Below are 21,134 nucleotides of genomic sequence, written 5' to 3'. Positions count from 1 at the left end.
GAAAACGTTTCTGAGAAAATGGCATCAGGAAAATCCTGGATCAACATCTGATGTCATTGTAAAACTTCTACAGTTACGATTTAATAGGTTGAATCAGGTATTGGACGACCAGTTGGCAACAGGGTATCTTCAAAAGTGTAAATGAAGTTTAGTGGAACCATCTGGTGACCTGGTGTGGACAGAACAACTTGAAGCTCAATGTTGTAAAGACAGTGGAGATGGTAGTGGAGCCCACCCGCTCCTCTCACCCTGTGTGACTCCCCAGTCAACCATCATCACTCAGGACACAAGTGACAGCTGACTCATATCAGGAGATACTTGTGTTATCACTATTGTTGTATTGAGAAAAAGTGGTGCTGAGCCATCCCTACTAATTATTGCTACATATGTGATACTGAAAGAATGCACTTGTGGCATTAGGTGTACAGAAAAGTAACAAGGCATATAAAAAAGGGAACCTTGTTGATGAGTTGTTTAACAGCTTTGCAAGGTACAAACATGACAACATTTAAAATAACTGCAAGAAAATGAATGACCCTGTTTGCACACTCAATCTTATGCAAATAACATATGAGATTATTTGCTTATTTACATTCTAATCATTTAAATCCAGTCTGAACAGAATATTTCACACTTGATTGTTTGGGGCCCCTGGTGGTGCTTAAATGCCCCTCTACATGTGACTCACATTTTGTTAAATGTGACCCAAGGAGTTACGCTCTGTACTTTATAAAAACCATGATTGGAGTATAATTTCATACAGTTTTATTAAAATTAAATCTATTGTTAGGAAGACAGACAGAAGCAGATGTTATTTAAGTATATTTTAATGCTAATGAATTTTATTTTTTATGAGGCATTGAAACTTGTTGTTTTTTTTAGAAGAAATGAGATAAGACGGGCAGGTAGGTGCATGGAATCAGAGGGGTAAAGAGAGATTAGGATGTGTGGAGAGAGTGTAAGGGTAATACTGGGTAGGGGTTAATGCGTTGGGTTAGGGTTAGGTGGGTGGGGTTAGGGTCAGGGTCAGGGTTGAAGGATGGATGCTGTCCAGCCTGTGTTGGACAAGCTGCTCCTTCCTCCACTTTACTGTCGCTGTGGCTGCTTTTGCTCTTGTGAGCCCAGCTCCAGATGTTCTGTTTCTTCTCCTCTTTCTCCTTTCTCTCCTCCTCTACACTGCAGCCTCCTCCTCCTCACTGCTGCATTGTTGCTTCTTTTTGCCCCTTCTTTTTTAACGTCAGAAGGCTAATTCTGATACAGGCTGTTAGAATTTAAAGAGACTGTATTCCAGAGAAACATTTTAAGGTGGAGCAGCGTACCTGAAGTTTAATGTTTTGAATAATGTGCAGCTTTAGCTCCTCCTCTGCTTTGCTGGCCTGAATTATTACAGCATCTCCTTTTCCAGTCACAGCTTCTCTGTCTCCTTCTGCCTCCTCTCCCAGCTCTCCTCCCTCTCAGACTGCTCCTTGTTGAACTTCTCCTCCAGAGCATTGCAGTTGTTGATGCTCTGGTCCAGTTCAGTCTGTTGAGTCTGAGCTTGGATGAAATGATGAGAGGCTTCATTGTGTGAGCCTTAATTTCATCTCTGATGCTGCTGATCACTTTGTCTCTTTCAGTGATCTGGTCTTGTAGCTTGCTCACCTTCCTTTAACACTCAGCTTGCATTTGCCCCAACTCGGTGTTGCACACTGACGTGACTGTTTCAGTTCGTTCCCAAAGGTGGCCCTTACCTTGCCACATTCTTTGGCTAGATAGCGTGGACTCTCTCTGTCTTCTCCTTCTGTGCATGGAGACTTTCTTGAAGCAAAGAGATTTCCTTTTTGTTCTCTTTGATAGTTTCTTCTCTCTGGCCTGCTTCTCTGGCCTTTTAAGCCTCTTCCAACCTTTGTATTTGCTGTCGGGCCATGTGCAGCTTTCTCCCCAGTTTACTCTGTAAGCATTTATTTTCATTCAACAGCTTTTTATTTTCTTCCTTCAGGGCAGCGTCTTTAGAAGACAGCTTCAGATTGTCTTCTACGGTTGAGAGAAGAGCTTGTGTGAGCGAGTGCACATCTGAGCAGGTGGAGCGTACTGACATTATGGGTAGTGTTGGCAGTTTGCACTCTACCAGATGCCTGAAAGACATATATATATACATTTTTAGTTAAAATCAGTCCTGTCCTCAGTGGTGGAAAAAGACCTTTTACTTAAGTAGAAGTACAACACCACAATCAACAAATAATCTGTTGTGTGTGAAAATTCTGACTAGATTGAAGTAAATTTATGGAAGTATTTTCAGCAACAGAAGTATAGTATTTATTCAGAATGGTTCCTATTAGGGTTGGAAAATTTGATCATAAGCTTGGGTAATTGACATTTTAATAATTATTTTTAGTAATAATTTATGATTGCGTTGTTTAGTCTCTATTACTGCATCATATTTTAAAAGTTGATTACATGTTTGGTTTGAAAAATCTGAATCTGCAAACTTGAACCCTCTAATAAATGTAGTGGAGTAAAAAGAACCACATTTCCTCTTCAAATACAGTGGAGTATGTGCAAAAGTAGCATGTAATTGTACCAAAGTACAGTACTTCAGGAAATGTACCTGGTTAATATTGGATAGTCTAACAGAAAGTTGCTGCAATCATTTGGTCAGTCCCTTATGTATTGTATTCTAAATAAAATATATATCAGTATTTCTCACTGTATCTTTACTTTTTATAAGCTGAAGTATTTTGTTGGCTGTCCTTTGTTCAGTTCAGTGCTTAATGAAGTATTGGCCGTATTATAGAACAGTATTCTTGTTTGATTGAGAAAATCTTACCCTGGGTCTCAAGTTAGATCTTCTTTCCATGATGACTGGACGAAAAGACTGTGAAGGACTTCAGGATGTAATCACTTGTAATGAACTGTGGTTGACAGCTTTCGAGTTGACTGTAGTTGAGTAAATAATGTGAGCTGGTGTCGACCAGTTGAAATTCTGAGTGAAACTATGCTAGTTTGTTGGTTTGATGAGACAGTTCCAGAATGTTTCATTATGATGATGTCATGATGAAACCAAGGAATTAGAGTTCTGATAAAGAACTGATGATGATGATGATGAGGACAGTAATTGAAAGTTTAATTTACTTTCTGTAAACAGAAAAATAGCTCTGCACCAATCATTTATAAGTTACAGTATAACTAATGTCCAGATAGCATGTTAATCCTACTTCAGCTGTTTTAGTTCTGTTTAAAAAATACTTACACTGGTATAAAATACAAAATGAGATGCAGTCTATTTTCGGTGTCAAACAAAAGAAGTTTCAATAAAAACCTTTATCAAGAAGGAGACTGGCATTCAATGTCTGACATTAGGAAATATGAGGATATAATAATTTTTATTTCTCCATGTATATGAATAGTTTTTTCAAGAACAAATTCCTCTTAATGCGTGCCCAGATGTTTACAGACTCTACCATTTCTCAGCTCTCCAGTGAGGTTCATAAAGATTGCAGATAACTTGCCATCTCCACAAATTAAACAGTTTAAAGCTGTATTGTGTAAATAAAGAATGTGTCTAGTGTCAAGTGAGGATGTGAATCCATCCTGAGGAACCACATCACCTGCTGCCTCTGTCAGGTTGTAATTTTAGGAGGTTGTTATTTTCATATAACCTGAAAGATCATTTAATGTGTACTTCCCAATGTCTTCCTAACTGCAGCTGGCCTCATAAACAAGGCCCAGGACCCCCCACTGGCAAAAACAATTATTGCCCCCTCCAGACACATTACATGACAGTGTACAGTGTCCACATCTGTCTCACAGCATAACATTAATGCAAATTTTTTGGTTTATTATCTCTGCGTATTGCAGGTACAGTCTTTATACATTCATAAAGTGAACTTTTGCATTGGTTGTCTTCCTCATTTCAAACACTGTACAGCTTTTTAAAACATTTTAAAACATTATTTTGACACATTATTGATAGATTTTTTATTTTGTATCCCTTTTTTTTATTATTCATATTCATGATTCTTGGATTTTGTTGTACTTTCTTTACTTTTCCCGTACTACGTTTATTGTTATGCACTGAAATACCAAGGCAAATTCCTTGTATGTGTAAACCTATGAACCTTAAACTGAATCGGTTTCTGGAAAGTTAAGCCACTGGGCACGGTAGAACTGATTAGTCTTTGGTGAGGCTCCGGACCCACTACTGCCACTGTGTGGCTATTTGTAAAATACTCCTAAAGCATGAGATTAGGGCTGCACAATATATCATTTCAGCATTGACATCGCAACATGTACACATGCTATAGTTACATCGCAGGTTGTGCAATGTTGACGGAGGCAAATTAACTCAGACACATCCTGCTGCTTGATACAAAAAGAAAATAATGAATGAAATGACACAGTTCTGATGTTATGAATAATCTGTAAGAGAAGATATGATATTACTATATCTGATATTACAAAATCTGGTCAGATATTAAAGATAATGATCAATTTATCAAACAAAGCAGGGCCTACTTTGGTTGTTTGATAAAAATGCACTCATTTACCAAATCACCCCTATCATTCTACAGTGATTTTTAATGTCCAAACAGAGATATTAAATTTATCTATTCAAAATTCCTGTATTTTTTCATGCCATAATAAATATCACAGAAAACCAAAATATTGCTATGTCTGTTTTCGTAGATGCAAAAGTATAAATAATTTTCCTGGATTCCTTTGCTAAAGACTGAACAGATTTCCCACAATATCTTTAATGTTTTGCAGAACAAATTCTATTTCATCCAATCTTTCCCAAATTAGAAACATAGCATGTAAGGTTACTGGTTTGTACGGAAGCCCGAAAGGGCCATGCATTCATACATTTTATTTCCTCCGTTTTCCTGTGATAACGAGTTAATTTCATTTGTTTTCTCGAGATCTCGAGTTATTATCTCGAAATAACAACTGCCGTTTTCCCGAGATAACGGGATAATTTTCTCGAGATCTCGAGACAACGAAACTTTGTTTTCCCAAGATAACGATATAATTAATTCGAGATCTTGAGAAAACAAAACGATAGTGTATTAAATCATTGCAGGAAACATCATTCAGTGTAGCAATGTCAGAGGAGCAGGAGCATATCGATCACCCTGTCACAAATCTTTTCAATCAAGGCCTGAGCAGGCTGAAATAGCATTATGCCTTGCTATTACAGATAATATACACATTAGTGTGCGTAATCTAAAAAGACGGTTAGCAAGGCTTCAGCTATATCGGCGGCGCAATCTAAGTGAGCCTGAAGTCGTCGTTAACTACATAGCTGACCAGCTACGAGGTCCCGGGCATCTCCATAATCTCAGGCCTATCATATCACAGTCGTTATCTCGAGATCTCGAATTAATTGTATCATTATCTCGGGAAAACAACGTTTCATTATCTTGAGATCTCGAGAAAATTATCCCGTTATCTCGGGAAAATGGCAGTTGTTATTTCGAGATAATAAGTTGAGATCTCGAGAAAACAAATGAAATTAACTCGTTATCACGGGAAAACGGAGGAAATAAAATGTATGAATGCATGGCCCTTTAGGGCTTCCATAGGTTTGTCTGTTGATAGCCCATATTATTTTTTCAAGGAAGTCAAAGTTCTCTGGCTACGTTTAATTCAGCAAAGTTCTGTAAAATGAAATAAAATAATGTGATGGGTGATTTTCATCTGGCAAAACTTTGCTGAATAAAAGTCTCATATTGTCATTGTCAACTGAAAACCACTTGTTGTTTTGTAATTCTATGAAAAAACTGGAGGAGGGAGTGCTCGTTATGAGTGGAGACAATTCTTCTATTTGTTAAGCCATTCAAACCATTTACAAAATCATTGAGTTATCTGAAAACATGCATCAGTTTATACACTGTTTATACATACACACACACACACACACACACACACACACACACACATATATACATATATATATATATATATATATATATATATATATATATATATATATACATATCCATGTTGAAAATGGGTTTGGCTGATGATGTGTGAGGTAGTAGTTAAGCGATAGGCTCACATTTTTTCAGTCAGTGTGAACACGGAATGTTAACAGCCAGACCCTGTGAAACCTGTTTCAGTTGTAAGACTGTGAGCCTCACTGTTCCTTTAGCCTGACATCATCCGTTTGGTCCAGTAGATGGCGACGCAGAGCTTCCAATAAGACCCTCCGTAAGCGTGTTAAAATCAAATCACATCTCAGCTTCTGCTATGCTCCCACATTCTTGAACACAGCTGATTTTTTGTCTTTATCCCCAGCAAAAGCGACACCAACAGCTGCTTTTTGTCTTGATAAATAGAGCTAGTGTGATGTCACACTGGAAAAGGAGGAGACGGAGCCGAAAAGCTAGTCTTAAAAACAAAGTCATACCTATAATGTCACGGAACAACTGAATATGAAGTACTGCGTGTTGAATATCTAACGCAGGAAAAGAGTCGTTACTCTTTTTTACGACGGACACGCGCAAAAGAACATCGTACGTGCGCGCTTCCGTAGAGCAGTTACAAAGATGGCGGCCACCGGCGGAACAGGTAAGCCGACAGTTCAGACAGTACCTTTTTGTTGATTTTGCTAATGTTGTACAATGTTCAACATACTATATTAGCTGCCCAATAGTCTTACAATTCCTACGAGCAACGCTGTACTGGAGTTTGAGCTCTAACAGGATTTTGTGTAACAGAAAATGTTGTCGTTCCGCTGCTAGCTAGCTCAATGGCTAGCCAAGCTGGCCCACAGCCTTTGAGCAACACTCGGCCATCCGCAACTACCTTGATGTAGCTACCATTATGAAGCTTGCTGGACAGTTAAAAGGCTACAAAATGGTACATAAGTGCACACCACATATCACACTTGTCTGGCGTGTCAGTGGATTACTTTGTTCGTAAAGCAGTGACGCCCGTGACTAGCTTGATGGTCGATAAGTTGTTTGTTGAGATAACGTTAGCTTGCAGCACAGCCCTGTTCACTAACTGGAGAATCATTGTGTTCCGGAAGAAATGCTACAAAGAAACGACAAATAAAAACCTCAACCCAAGTGAATGTACTCACTCGGTGTTTGGAGACTTAAAAACAGTCTCACTGCGAATTCAATCTTAATATATTCCATTAACGGTATGTTTGACATGTTATAGTTGTGTAGCAAGGCAACTCCTCCTTTTGTTTTTAAAGAGTGAAACATATTAACATATTTCTGTGCACCTGCCTAAACATCTTTAAACCAAACAGGGCAGAAAATCTCCCTTCGATTACGCTGGAGGATGTAATTAGTAAAACAAAAAAACCTGCTTTAAGTTTTAATTATAAGCCAGGTTTTTAATTATAAGCCAGGCAGTATGGGTCATTCCGTGCTTACTTATCCAGAGGTTTTCCGAGTTCATATCATGGTTTTTCTTGGAAATACATGGGACCTGGCTAAAATCTGTATCTGTGCTCCTGCTATATATCTTTTTTCATAATTTCTGTGAGTCTTTGTGTGTGTATTCTCAGCTTCACCAACTGCCAAGAAACCCTAACAAAAATGTGCAACAATTCAGTTATTAACAATGAAATTATTTTTTAACGAAGAATCTTTTTTAAAAAAATCACATCTTCACTAGTTTTCACTTTCTTTCAACCAAATGTTAGTTCTGTGTAGTATTTGTGCAGTTCTATCACATGTAGAAGTTACTGTTTTTGCATAGATATCAGTACAGATCTCAGTAAATATACACACTCACTAAACACTTCTTAGGTTATTTTGACTGTTTATTTTCCCAAGAAAGATAATTTTAATTTCATTTGAAGTTGTGAAGTTATTTGTTTTGTTGGTATGGAATGCCTCATATATCACATCCAGACATTTTTGACCTGGGAATTAATGTAAACAAGTTTAGGTGGATGAAATGGCCAAAATCATCCTCCCTGGTATATGTAATTTTATATCACAATTTAGGTCGGAGCAGACTGATACTGGATTTTTGGGGACAGTATAAGATTTTATTGCCATCTGATCATGTTGAAAAATGTCTGATCATGTTTGACTTGAAACAAATACTCTTAATCTCAATGCCATGCAGTCCTATATTGGCCAATGGATCTATTTTTAAACCCTGTCTTTCCACTCATTGACCTTTAAAAATATATGATCAGGTTTGAAATTGTAAGTTATTTTTGAGGCATGTTTTTTTTGCATACACTTTTCTGTAGGTTAACTGAATATGATATGACTGAATTTCCTCCCAGGTGTGATCAGACAGAAGTGATTTAACTATTTAACTTAACTTTCTTTTTTCTGTGTGTGCGTGAAGTCGTTGTTCCCCGCAACTTTCGACTGCTGGAGGAACTGGAGGATGGCCAGAAGGGAGGCGGAGACGGTATAGTAAGCTGGGGCCTTGTAGATGATGAAGACATGACGCTAACTAACTGGAATGGCATGATCTTTGGCCCCCCCAAGGTGAGCCACCCCCTGGGCCTCCAACACTATCACATAGCATGCTGTTCTTCTCTTCAGTTGGCCGATAGACTTTCACCATTGCGTTGGATTGAACATTTGGTACATGATGGGCACATGTTGCTTTTGCTGACCTAAATCAACAGCTTGTCTTATAAGAAAAGAAAACACCAGCGCACAGGAAACAGACAAACACAGTATCCCAACTGCGTGGAAATTCAACATATGAGGAGTGCATGTTAATAAAATGTGTGTATCGTCCAATCAAAACACACACCCAATACTCGTATTACTACAGATAATGGCAAAAAACTATTCTTAGCTCTGCAAGGCAAGGCACGTTTATTTGTATAGCACAATTCAGACACAAGGCAACTCAAAGTGCTTTACAGAGGCATAAAAATTACATTAAAAGAAATTAAAATTTTCATTTAAAATACATTAAAAACAAACAGGAAGACATCAAGAAACAACACATTAAAACAAGTTAAGAAATAGGAAGGTAGACTTAAATAGAATAGGTTTAAAAGAGACAAGACAAGAAAATAAAAGTCACAGTGCAGTTCAAAGTCTTGAAATTGCTTCGGTGAAGGCAGTGGCAAACAGAAAGGTCTTCAGCCTTGATTTAAAAGAGGTGAGAATTGGAGCAGACCTGCAGTTTTCTGGGAGTTTGTTCCAGATATGCGGTGCATAATAACTGAACGCTGCTTCTCCATGTTTAGTTTTGACTCTGGGGACTGAAAGCATAACTTTCAGATGAATGAATACACTCAACACGAGCTGGATGTGTCCGAGTTTGTGTAGAATTTGTTACAGTGTGTTAGGAGCTCTGAGGTGGAAGAGCCACCATTGTGGGTGTTTCTGTTCCCCTTGGTGGCTTTATGATGGTTCTCTCTACCCTCTAGAGAGTTATGATGATGTAGTACTTCCTTGTGTGGTTTAGAGGCAAAGAAAAGTGCTTGCATGTACCAGTTAGCTTGCAGTTTTGCAATACCAAAAGTGGCAGTCTTGTTCGTTCATCACTGTGGTATAGATGCAGTTTATCTGCCTGGGGAGATTTTGTGAAAATAAACTTGTTTATTTCTGTGGTCATTTTGTGCCATGACTGTAATGTAAAAGATGAATATTAAAACACAGTTGTCTGACGTTTCTGCTTTGCTTTATTCTGTGACACAACAGATTTTGTGTCTCGACACAATTAGGTCTCCAACAGAATGCTAGTGAAAGTGTCAGTGAGTTATAAAAGCATCAACAATGCTGTTTAGATGAATTAGATGTGTACACTTTGAAATAACATCATGAAAAAAGACAAATTGTATGCAAGTGTGATCCAGGGCTTTTTTTTTTTACCAAGGACCCAATGTGATAGCATATACAGATGTTGGTAGATGTGGTTGCAACAGTTGCAACTTAGGGTGTGAGTCCCCATGGTGACGAGAGCCCCTGTGGCTGTTTCCGAAAGCCTAGCATTTTATATTCAGTGCGCTCAGCTTTTTCTGTGCAGCTGCCTTCAAACACTAGTTAAAATCAGCCTTCCTATTCAAACTGGTGCTGCAGTGGTTAGTGTTACCTGCCACAACCTTCCAAGATCAATAATGCACTGACAACTCAATCAACAAATGTGGTTATTTAATGGCCACCACATACCATCACATTTCCTTGACTCTTACACTGTGTGCTAACCTGTCATCTTCTTTAATTTTAGACTGTCTATGAGGGCAGGATATACAGTCTGAAAATAGAATGTGGAGCCAGATACCCAGAACAGCCCCCTCTTGTCCGCTTCGTGAACAAGATCAACTTGTCCTGCGTACACAGTTCAAGTGGTGTGGTGAGTATCTAAATTTCAGTTGCATCCATTCTGGCTTGTTTGAGGTGCATTCTGAGCTAAATCATACATTTAAAGTATTTACTGCACTGAATTAGACCAATGCAATCTATGCATAATTAACTGAAAACTACCATCCTCCCAGAAGGAGAAGGAGCTGCTGCTGCTGCCTGTTCAATTTAAGACCTAAACTATACGTTAGTCTCAGTGGTAGCTTTTAGTAGTAAGTTGTTGGACAGTTGTTGAGTCACTGCAAGCAGTAGTCACCAGGTTCCATATCACTGCTACATTAGTCATTTTCTTCAGCTTTATGGTTTATGTGGCCTGTGTACTCCACAGACCTAATTTTAGGTAGAATGTATTATTTTCTATAGAAACATTTAACAAGGTTTGGTATTGGTGAACCTCCTGCCATATAGAATGGCTTTGACCTCAGGCATTTAGTTTGAAAGGTTAACAGATCCTGCAGTTTGTACATGTAAACAGTTACCAGATGGTAATATTTGTTACAGACTAACCCACTGAATGAAATACCAAACTTATCAAAATCAAAGAACTTCGTCACATTGAACTTCTGTTGCTCTCCTGTAAACCACAGTGCCATAAAGCAGTCCTATGTCGACATTTGCCACATCATCTACAATAGTGTGAAGTGAAAGTGAAAGCTACCAGTGTTGGGAATCCCAACGTATTGGACTAAGATTCACAGGCACTGTTTACTGTATTTAGAACACCTGGTGAATAGTTCTGAAAATTCCTTGTGAGGAGTTTCCTTTTAAAATGCTGTCACAAAGTTGCTCAGAGCAACTTTTCATGAGCAAGTGAAAGAACTCCTACGCCAAGAGAAGGGGTGGAGTTGACTCTGTTGCTATTTAAGGACCTCATGTTTCATGAATGAACATACTCGTCTATACTGACTGGTGACAGGTTACTGGTCTGTGTTATTGAATATTAAATAAATGACATAATACAGTAGCACCATAAAATTAAATGGATGAAACAAAGTACAATATTTACCTGTTTTTTGTTTTTTTCCTCCAGTCAACCAAACATCATTCATCCTTTGATTGGGTAATTCCACATATCATGCAAATCTGACCGGGTAATCCTGCTATTGCCACAAAATTAATATTTAATGTATACTTAATGAATTGTCACATAATTGGAGTCCGAAGAGAGTGAAGAGTTGTGTAAACTCATTGTCTTTGGTGTTATTGGATTTGCTTCAGATTAGGGATGCAAATTTTAAGCGGTTTCTTTAATTGATAGTCGGCTGTCTTAAATAGATTAATCTGTTTTAAGGAATTTCTCTTAACCTGACCAGTTTGCATTTCAGTCCCTAAAAATAATTTTTACATTTCTGTGTCTTTTGATTGACAAAGCTCTTAAAAGAATTTAATTTCACTCTCTCACTGCATTCCACATATTTATTCTTACCGACAGGCTACACAATAGGTTTCTTATTGAGGCCATAATAATAAGATCTTCCTCCCCCCTCTCCTCCTTCTCTACTTTCAGGTGGACATAAAGTCAATGGGAGCATTGTCCAGGTGGAAAAACTCCTACAACATCAAGACGGTGCTGCAGGAGCTTAGACTGCACATGACGCTGAAAGAGAACAACAAGCTTTCTCAGCCACCTGAAGGCCAGGTGTACAGCAACTGAGGCCCTGCTGCGGTCCCTCCCTGTCATACACACACACACACACACGCACACAGACACACACACACACACACACACACACACACACACACACACACACACACACACATAGCATCTTAGACAATTAACACTGACTTCAAACGACACGAGCATCAAGTGATCCAAGACTCTCGACTCCCTCTTCCTTCTTTGGGAGCCTCCCATTGGACAGAGGGAGGGATGCGCAGGTGAACCTGACCTCCTCACTCAGTGCCCAGTCATCCATTAAAGTTCACGGTGCAGACCACACATTACAAAACAAGAATACTGTACATATTACTAATGTTATTTTTTATTATCTTTGTGTTCTACATCCAGATTGTAAAATAACAAATGACCTGATTAAGTGTACCAATTGTGTGTGTGTGTGTGTGCGTGTGTGTGTGTGCGCGTGTGTGTGTGCGCTGGATTCTTTCCAGGAGGTGACAGTCCCTGTGTATGGGTATTGTGGCGAGGGATTTGGATCAACTTACTACACAGCAAAACAAATATACTTCTCTAACCCCGACTGAAATGTTAAATGTTTGGATTGTTTTGACATCCTGCAGTTTGCTGAAACACATTCCCCTGACAAAGAAAAAGAAAAGTACCTCAAACAATGCTTTGCTTGGTCTCACAGGGCCACGTTAGTCCCAAATTCCCCAGCTTCCACAATCCCGATGATGTGAATTTGACGGGCCTTCCTTAAACGAGTGCATGTCCGGTACATGGGAATATACTGCTACTAGACATTCAGCGACATATGTATCAACGGGACACTACTGGCTCATCACTCATGTTCTCAGACTTGTCTTCTGTGTGCCATATGGTTCATAGCGCTTTGTGATAGTGATTGATTATGAGCAGCCAGTTGGAGGGGGTGGGGGGCTACAGGTCCTTGTGCTTTCTCTCTTCAGAGAACATAGTTTGTGCGCTTGGCACCTTTTCAGGATCACCACTGTACTGTGGCCTGTGCAGAGCAGGAGGAGCTGTGATTTATTTTGTTTGCTGTTTTTGGGTCCTTTTTTTGGTTCTTTAGTCTCTGGGCTTACCTGTGTATACTCCGCGGAGTCATCTCTTCTCTCATACAGTGAATGCCCACTGAATGCAATGTACGGCTTTGGATGTTTATTTTATAACAGGGGTTGAATCTAATCAGGGTGATGGTGACCTGTTGCATGGTTTTATTTGAATTAAACGTTATTACTTTTGCACGTCTATGTGTCATGATTTTGAGGTAAACTTCACATCTGATTACAGTGGACAATACAACTTTACCTGAAGACAGTCATGGATGAACCCAAAAGTAATTCTTGATGATTGAATGATTTTTTTTTATCACATAATTACTAGGTAATGATATCACTTATGATATAATTACTTGGTAAGTCATTTATATATTAGAAACACCACATATGTATTACCTTGTTTTTTGACTGTTGGTCAGTGACTGTAAAAATGGATTTCATTGAGAATGAACATTCTTAGTATAGACTTACGAAGTGGTTCTTAAAAGTCAGTGAGCGTTCTTTAAAAACTAATTGAGGTCAGATTTAATTCATTCAATTATAATAGGTTTCACTGTATGTTCCCCCTGCTTTTAGTATAATGTGGCTACCTTTCCTGGTTAGCCATTTCAATGTTTTGGTGGCTCTTGAAAAATTAAGCAAATGTAGTCATAAGCCAACATAAGTAGCCCCACTTTTAAATTCTAGAAGAGTTTTACTTGTATTAAAAAACTTTTGAACATCTTTTCCTTGACTAAATGAGACTGCTGAAGCCTCTTAACTTTTAAATGTTCTACAAGGAACCTTTGATACTGATCCCTCTATATGATCTACATAATGTCATCAGCAATTTCTGTGTAGCTATTATAGCTGTTCTCAATGCCCATCATGGAGTTAGTCATAAAATGAAAACTATATTTATGGTGGAGTACTAAGGATGAATTGAAGGGCCTCAGCCTGGGGAAAGAAGCTGCTCTGTAGTGTGGTGGTACGGCACTTAAACAAAGTTGACTTCTTTTCACCATCATCATATCACACTTGCTATTACTACTATTAATCTTAAGTGTATAGTATAGTATATTTCCTCATCGCTTTACTTTCAAGAGAAATGCACATGCTAGCCAAATCAAGATCTTCACAACAGGACGTGGTGGTGCCCATACTGCCTTTGTCCACGGGGGCCGCCAGAATCAACTAAAGGGGACTTAAACAATTTTGTATTGTACTTACAAACAACTGGTAGACCTAACAGACATAATTAAAATAGATTTGTCAAATTGAAGCATCAGCCTGAGATTTCCCTGACTTTTTTATTTTTTATTATGGGTCAAACACTGGATCCTACATTTCCTATAATGTAACCATTAGCTTAATAGACTCCCCCTGCCAGGTAAAAGCTGACGTCCTTCAAACTCTGTGCCACCTGGCATGTAATGCTGGCTTTTGATTGTGGTGGGTTATTGTACATGATAGACTACATTATACTGATTGTGCTGCTCAAGACAAGTTAACTGACTTAATAGTTGTGTAAAATCAGATTGTTTCCTACCAACCTTCAACGCTGCAGGGCTAAGTATTTGCTGCTTAAAAGCACTTTTCAGTGATAACATGACATGGGAAATTATAATTATTTTAATATTTTATACACAGAATGAGAAAAAACCTTAGTGCCCATGATACTAACATGCTCTTAGTTTGTCTACATAAACAGATAGTATTGTGTTGGGAAACCCAAACCATATCACAAAGTGGTAACTGTTCATTTCTTAACTGGGCAATACTGTTAGCAACAATCCCACATACTGTCTTGGTCATCTTCTGTATCAAGCCTGTAACAATTCTATCTAGCACCTGGCAGAACAATACAGTCTCATCCATCACATGTGTAGAGGCATCAATGGTAAAAGTAAGCTGTGGAGCTTACTGTCGCTCGAGTCCAGTGCGGCCAGCATGCAGCACTTCTCGTCTGTCTTACTGGGCTGACAGCAAGATGCTTCTCTAAGCAAAACCAGACGCAGCATCCCCATTCAACAGCTGTTGTTGCTTCTATTTGCATCTTTTCTGCTGCAGGGAAACAGGACAAAGAGTGGCACGTGATGCGAGCTCAGGGGAGAAAGGATTGGTGAATCAATCACAGCGGGTGATACAGCTGGGTGCCCTTCAGTCCCTTATATACCATACGCAGAGGCTCTTAAGGACTTCTAGGGGGAAACAATCAGCTAGATGCAATGCTTTATATAACTAAAACTCATAAGTATCCTAAAACTTTATGTGACTGAGCCACCGAGGGAAATGCCTCTCCGGGACGTTCACAGGGAGAATAAACAGTACACAAGCTCAGTAAGAATGAGAGCATAGACATGAGCTTCCAGTTCCAAAAAAGAATATTTATTAAAGTTTTAGTAGCCAGAATTTTTTAAAAATTGCAATTAACCAATTTTAAAAAATGGAGTCATTTTTAAACAAAATATACCTCATTAAAATACCATTAGACAGAAAACACTGTAAATATTTTTGGGCTGTTTCAACTTATAAGTCTAAGTTCAATTGCTGCATTAAATATTTGAGTTAATTTAGATTGAAAAAATTGAGTTTGTTTAAAACCTTCTTTGAAGTTTTCTTTTTTTGCGAAACAATTTAAAGTTAACTGAACTTGAAAATACATCTTCAGTTAACTTAAGATATTAAGTTGAATCAGAATCAGAATCAGAATCAGAATTCCTTTATTTGTCCCGCAAATGGGGAAATTTCTTAGTCACAGCAGCCAAAGGACAGTATCACACTTAAACAATAATAAAAAGTAAAAACTAAACAATATAATAAGAGATAAGAGATAAGAAATAGAATTTAACTCGTATATACATAGTATTTACAATATACAACTGTTCAGTGATACTGAAAATCAGCACTATTAAATTTGATTTCCTTACATTTGAAGAGTGCTTTGAAGAGTCAATTCTTCATTTCACACACGAAACAGCAGCAGCTGCTCATATTAGGGCTACTTTTTTCCAGCATCTGTACAAAGATATTATGTTAACCAACTCATGATGATTTGATAAAAAGTGTAAAAAATTTGATCAAGTAAAGACTTCAATACCAACCTTTATTGTGGTTGGCATGTCAGTTTTTGCCAAAAGACTTTAAGTTAAAAGAACTAATGTTTGTAAGTTCAGAAGTGGTCTGAAAATAAAAAAAAACTATAAACATTCAGTCGAATCAACTTGAAACGAATAAAACTTGTACATGTATGTTAAGATAATTAGAAAAGATAAGTTGATTTCACTAAATTATCTAATGACTTTTTACAGTGTACAGGGGAGGGTGCCAGGCAAGCAGGTGGGAGAGGGAGGGGAACGCAAATGCTACCTCTAGCTAGCTGTGGTCTGACTGCAAACAGCACCTTAGACAGAAGAATTTACCTCCACAGCAATAATGACGTAAAGACGGGCGAGACAAAACTGCCACGAAGCAGTGCGAAGCTCCTTTTACGGGGGCTGCTAACTCTGATAATAAACAAGCGTCACCTGTCCTGATTCAGCTTGATTATAAAGGTGGAGCAAAACCTGCGAGAGCAAACCCCACCCATTACATTTATATGAAATGATCTTTTCACCATTTTTTGTCAGAATGTGACATGGCGGCTGACGGGGAGTGTCATAAAAGTGAACATTGTCAGGGTTCCACATCCTGTCCTTCAAACAGCCCTAATGTCAACTAGACAGCTTGGTCAGTGTATGGGGGACGGGTAAAATAAACGGACTAGTCCTCAATCACTCTAATTGTATCTGCTGTGATGGACAAGCTCTCAATCAGCCCAACTGTATCAACGAGTGAAAGAGAGGACAGCATGGTGTACTGCTCAATCAAAATAATTGTATATGAACAGTTGCTGGGGTCTAGGGACAAAGAACTAACAAGCTGATTTAGGCTCAGCAACCAGTGGTTCCCTTCTGTCCTTTGAAAAAAACACCCGTAGAATTACATTACAATTCAGGAGTCTCCATGAGGAATCTAAATGAAAATTGCTGTGTTTCCATAGAGTGTACAACACAAGATATGCATCAGCCTACTCCCACAACATGTTATCTGGTTCCCTTACAAATGGGTGTTTGTCAGGTTCGTGTCCCCTCAATATAAAGTGTTGCTTCCTTAAAATAGTGGCCTGCTTATACATACAATGTACATAAAATTGATCTCGTTACAATGTCTTGTATCCTCAGGATAACAACCCATATACACATGTTTATAAATCAAAATCAAATCAAATCAAATTTTATTTGTATAGCCCAAATTCACAAATCACAGTTTGCCTCAGAGGGCTTTACAATCTGTACAGAGACGACACCCTCTGTCCTTCGACCCTCGATTCGAGTGAGGAAAAACTTGCCCCAAAAAAGGCCCTTTTAACAGGGAAAAAATGCGGAAGAAACCTCAGGGAGAGCCACAGAGGAGGGATCCCTCTCCCAGGACGGACAGACGTGCAATAGATGTCGCATGTACAGAGCAGATCAACGAGATCACAATGTATTCAATTATAAGCGATGGTTGACAGGAGTGAAAGTACACAAAGATGTATTACAGCAATAATGATGAAATGCACATGGAAATGTGATTACTAGTGATAACAGTAGTAATGATCAATGGCAAGGATGGTATGTAGCAATGCAGTACGATAATAGTAGTGGAACGTATGTAACAGAGATGTGACTAATATTAGCGACAGTAGTGGTGGGTGTCAGGCAGGGCCATGGCAGTAGGTGCATCCACGATCAGGCAGGGCCATAGCAGTAGGCGCATCCACGATCAGGCAGGGCCATAGCAGTGGGCGCATCCACGATCAGGCAGGGCCATAGCAGTGGGCGCATCCACGATCCACGACCCGGGCGCGGCCAGGATCCAAGGGAGCCTGTAGGACTAGAAAGCACAAGGACTCCGGGGAAGAAGCAAGTTATAGATCTCGTTTGTTACATATACAGTACAGTCGTGGTCAAAAGTTTACATCATGGCAGTCTTCAGTTCCAATGATTTCTACAGCGCTCATGTTTCTGTGATGGAATGAGTGGAACACATACTACTTTGTCACAAAAAACATTCATGAAGTTTGGTTCAGTGATGAATTTATTTATTTATCTATCTTCTGAAAATGTGACCAAATCTGCTGGATCAAAAATATACATACAGTAATTCTAATATTTGGTTAAATGTCTATTGGCCATTTTCACCTCAGTTAGCTGCTTTTGATATCCATCCACAAGCTTCTGGTCGTCCTCTGGCTGAATTTTTAACCACTCCTCTTGACAGAATTGGTGAAGTTCAACTAGATTTGTTGACTTCCTGGCACAGACTTGTTTCTTCAGCACAGTCCACATGTTCTCGATGGGGTTCAAGTCAGGACTTTGTGAAGGCCATTCCGAAACCTCAATTCTAGCCTGATTCAGTCGTTCCTTTACCCCTTTTGATGTGTGTTTGGGATCACTGTCCTGTTGGAACACCCAAGTGCCCCCAAGACCCAATCTTCTGCTGACTATTTTAGGTTTTCCTAAAGAATTTGGAGATAATCCTCCTTCTTCATTATTCCATTTACTTTCTTTAGAGCACCAGATCCACTGGCAGCAAAACAGCCCCACAGCATAATACCACCAGCACCATTCTTGACAGTAGGTATGGTGTTGTTGGGGTTAAAGGCCTCACCCTCTCTCCTCCAAACATACTGCTGCTCATTGTGACCAAACAATTCAGTTCTTGTTTCATCTGACCACAGAGTTTTCCTCCAGAAGGTTTCTTCTTTGTCCATGTGATCTGCAGCAAACTTCAGTCGAGCTTTAAGGTGCTGCATGTGGATCGAGGGCTTCTCTCTTGCACGGCAGCCTCTCAGCTCATGTTGATGTAAAACACAATTGACTGTGGACACTGTCACCTGTCTTCCAGCAGCTTCTACTTCATTGCAGACTTGCTTTTTGGTGGTTTTTGGTTGACTCTTGACCATCCTTGACCAGTTTGCTCTCAGCAGCAGATGATAGTTTGTATTTTCTTCCTGATCGTGGCAGTGACACAGCTGTGCCATGCACTTTATACTTACAAACAGTTGTTTGTACAGTTGATCTTGGGACTTGTAACTGTTTCCTGACTTCAAATCAATAATGGGCTCTTTCAGATCAATGCTGAACTTTTTAGACTTTCCCATTGTAGTGTTTGTGGCTGAGTCTAGTGGGTTTATCAAACAAGCCCTATTAAAATGGGCCCAGAAAATTCACTAACTGTTATTATTCATTATCACTCAAAAGAAGTTATGAGGCCATGCTACAAAGACCATTTGATTCACACAGCTTTCTATAATCACCTAAATTGATCGTTCTTCTGGACATATGTGTGTAGAGATCCCACAATATTCCTGTTTTCTCAAAACAAAACCCTGTTACATATAGACATATGTACACATAGGTGTGTACGTCTTAGATGACATCATGCTCCCTCAAAGTATCTATCCATCCATCCATCCATTCATCATCCATCCCTCAATTCATCAATCCATCCATCCATCCATCCATCCATCCATCCATCCATCCATCATCCATCCCTCAATTCATCCATCCATCCATCATCCATCCACCATCCATCCATCCACCCACCCACCCATCCATCCATCCATCCATCCATCCATCCATTAATCATCCATCCATCCATCCATCCATCAATCATCCATCCCTCAATTCATCCCTCAATTCATCCATCCATCCATCCATCCATCCATCCACCCACCCACCCACCCATCAACTAGTATTTCACTTATTTCAGTGGACAAACGGATAATGGACATGGCCAGCTTTTCTGAGCCACCAGTGTTCAACAGTTGTTCAGTCATGAATCAGACAGTGAAGAGGCAGAGACACTCTTTTTTTCTACTTGACTAGAATTCAATGCAAACAAGAGGTTAAGTAAATCTGTAGAAGACGATCTGGGGGAGGATTTTTTTCTCTGTCATGCTGTGACCTTTACACTTGGTATTAGTTATTTGTAATTTCTAGTAAATTCACCAAACTCTGAGCTGTACTTATTTAAAACCATCTGATGAATGCCTCAAACGTTCAAAGAGTCTTACCTGTAGATTTAGCTTTGCGCAACTTTTGCCTTCAACATCCCTGATTATCATATGAAAATCTGCGTTCACACACCATCTCGATAATTAACTCCACTGGCCGGATTGCACTCCATTTGTTACATTCACATGTAAAGCATGGGGGTGGGGTGTGTGTGTGTGTGTGTGTGTGTGTGTGTGTGTGTGTGTGTGTGTGTGTGTGTGTGTGTGTGTGCATGGGGGTGTGTAGACCAGTTGTGGGAGGTGTCAGATGGTCGCTGACACACACACACTCCCACATCCATTCTCCTGCACGACCTGGTGTGTGCTCAGGACTGAGCAGAGCAGTGTGGAGGAGCCCATCTGCTCGCAGGGTCAAAACCACTTTCTCCTGTCTCTCTGTCTTACACACACACACACACACACAGACACACACAGACACACACACAAACACAAACACAGCCCCATGCTGAGTGTGCCAATTAGCTAAATGAGACAGATTTTTCCTCAGTGTTGATTTGCATTTTTTATGGTGAGCACATGGTTTAAATACTCACATTAATGGGCTGAAATGAAAAAATGCTGCTTTTAAATTACACATAAACACTATATACAGAAATCCATACACTGTTGGCCTCAGGGAATGTTTACATTGGCTTCATTTATGTTCACAATTTGTTATTGAATGCAATATTTGAATTATAAATGTTATACCTATTTTTAGTTGATGTTTAAGTAAGCATCTGTGACTGTTAGGATTTAACGGTACTTTTGTCGTCAGAATTTGTGTACATTTAGATATTTTGCAAATCCATGAGAGGGATCTGACTTCTTACTTTTTGAACACTGTATTGGTTTTATTATGACTTTTTACACACTTTGAACATGTAAAATTAAATTAAAGATCTCCATGGGAAAAATTTCTTCACATCCTGTGGAGTACAACAAACATGTTTTTTCTTGCACTGCTTTCTGTCTAGTAGAAATTGCTAGGCGTCTTTTACACTGCTGTAGGTGTGTTTCCTCACAAACCCTCCAGTAAGACCAGTTTTAACTGCAAATCTCTATGAAGTGACAGGTTGCTCGCCCAGCCT

General features: G+C 39.2%; 1 protein-coding gene across 1 annotated transcript; it reads left to right on the top strand.

The window, feature by feature from the left end:
- The first annotated feature begins 6,440 nt into the window (after positions 1 to 6,440).
- ube2v1 (ubiquitin-conjugating enzyme E2 variant 1) lies at positions 6,441 to 13,169 on the top strand. Its single transcript, XM_084347828.1, has 4 exons — positions 6,441 to 6,549; positions 8,305 to 8,450; positions 10,153 to 10,278; positions 11,794 to 13,169. Exons 1-4 carry the CDS (start codon positions 6,528 to 6,530, stop codon positions 11,938 to 11,940), a joined length of 441 nt encoding a protein of 146 aa, XP_084203954.1. The 5' UTR covers positions 6,441 to 6,527; the 3' UTR covers positions 11,941 to 13,169.
- The last annotated feature ends 7,965 nt before the right edge of the window (positions 13,170 to 21,134 follow it).

This window comes from Pagrus pagrus, assembly GCF_965226575.1.
Source record: "Pagrus pagrus genome assembly, chromosome: 3".
Classification (NCBI taxonomy): Eukaryota; Metazoa; Chordata; class Actinopteri; order Spariformes; family Sparidae; genus Pagrus; species Pagrus pagrus.
This window is presented reverse-complemented; position numbering and strand designations above follow the sequence as displayed.

Excerpts from the sequence above, each read along its gene's own strand:
- ube2v1 (XM_084347828.1), top strand. The coding sequence starts at position 6,528 with ATGGCGGCCACCGGCGGAACAG. Across the intron at positions 6,550-8,304 it reads GGCGGCCACCGGCGGAACAG|TCGTTGTTCCCCGCAACTTT; the intron begins GTAAGCCGACAG and ends GTGTGCGTGAAG. Across the intron at positions 8,451-10,152 it reads TGATCTTTGGCCCCCCCAAG|ACTGTCTATGAGGGCAGGAT; the intron begins GTGAGCCACCCC and ends CTTTAATTTTAG.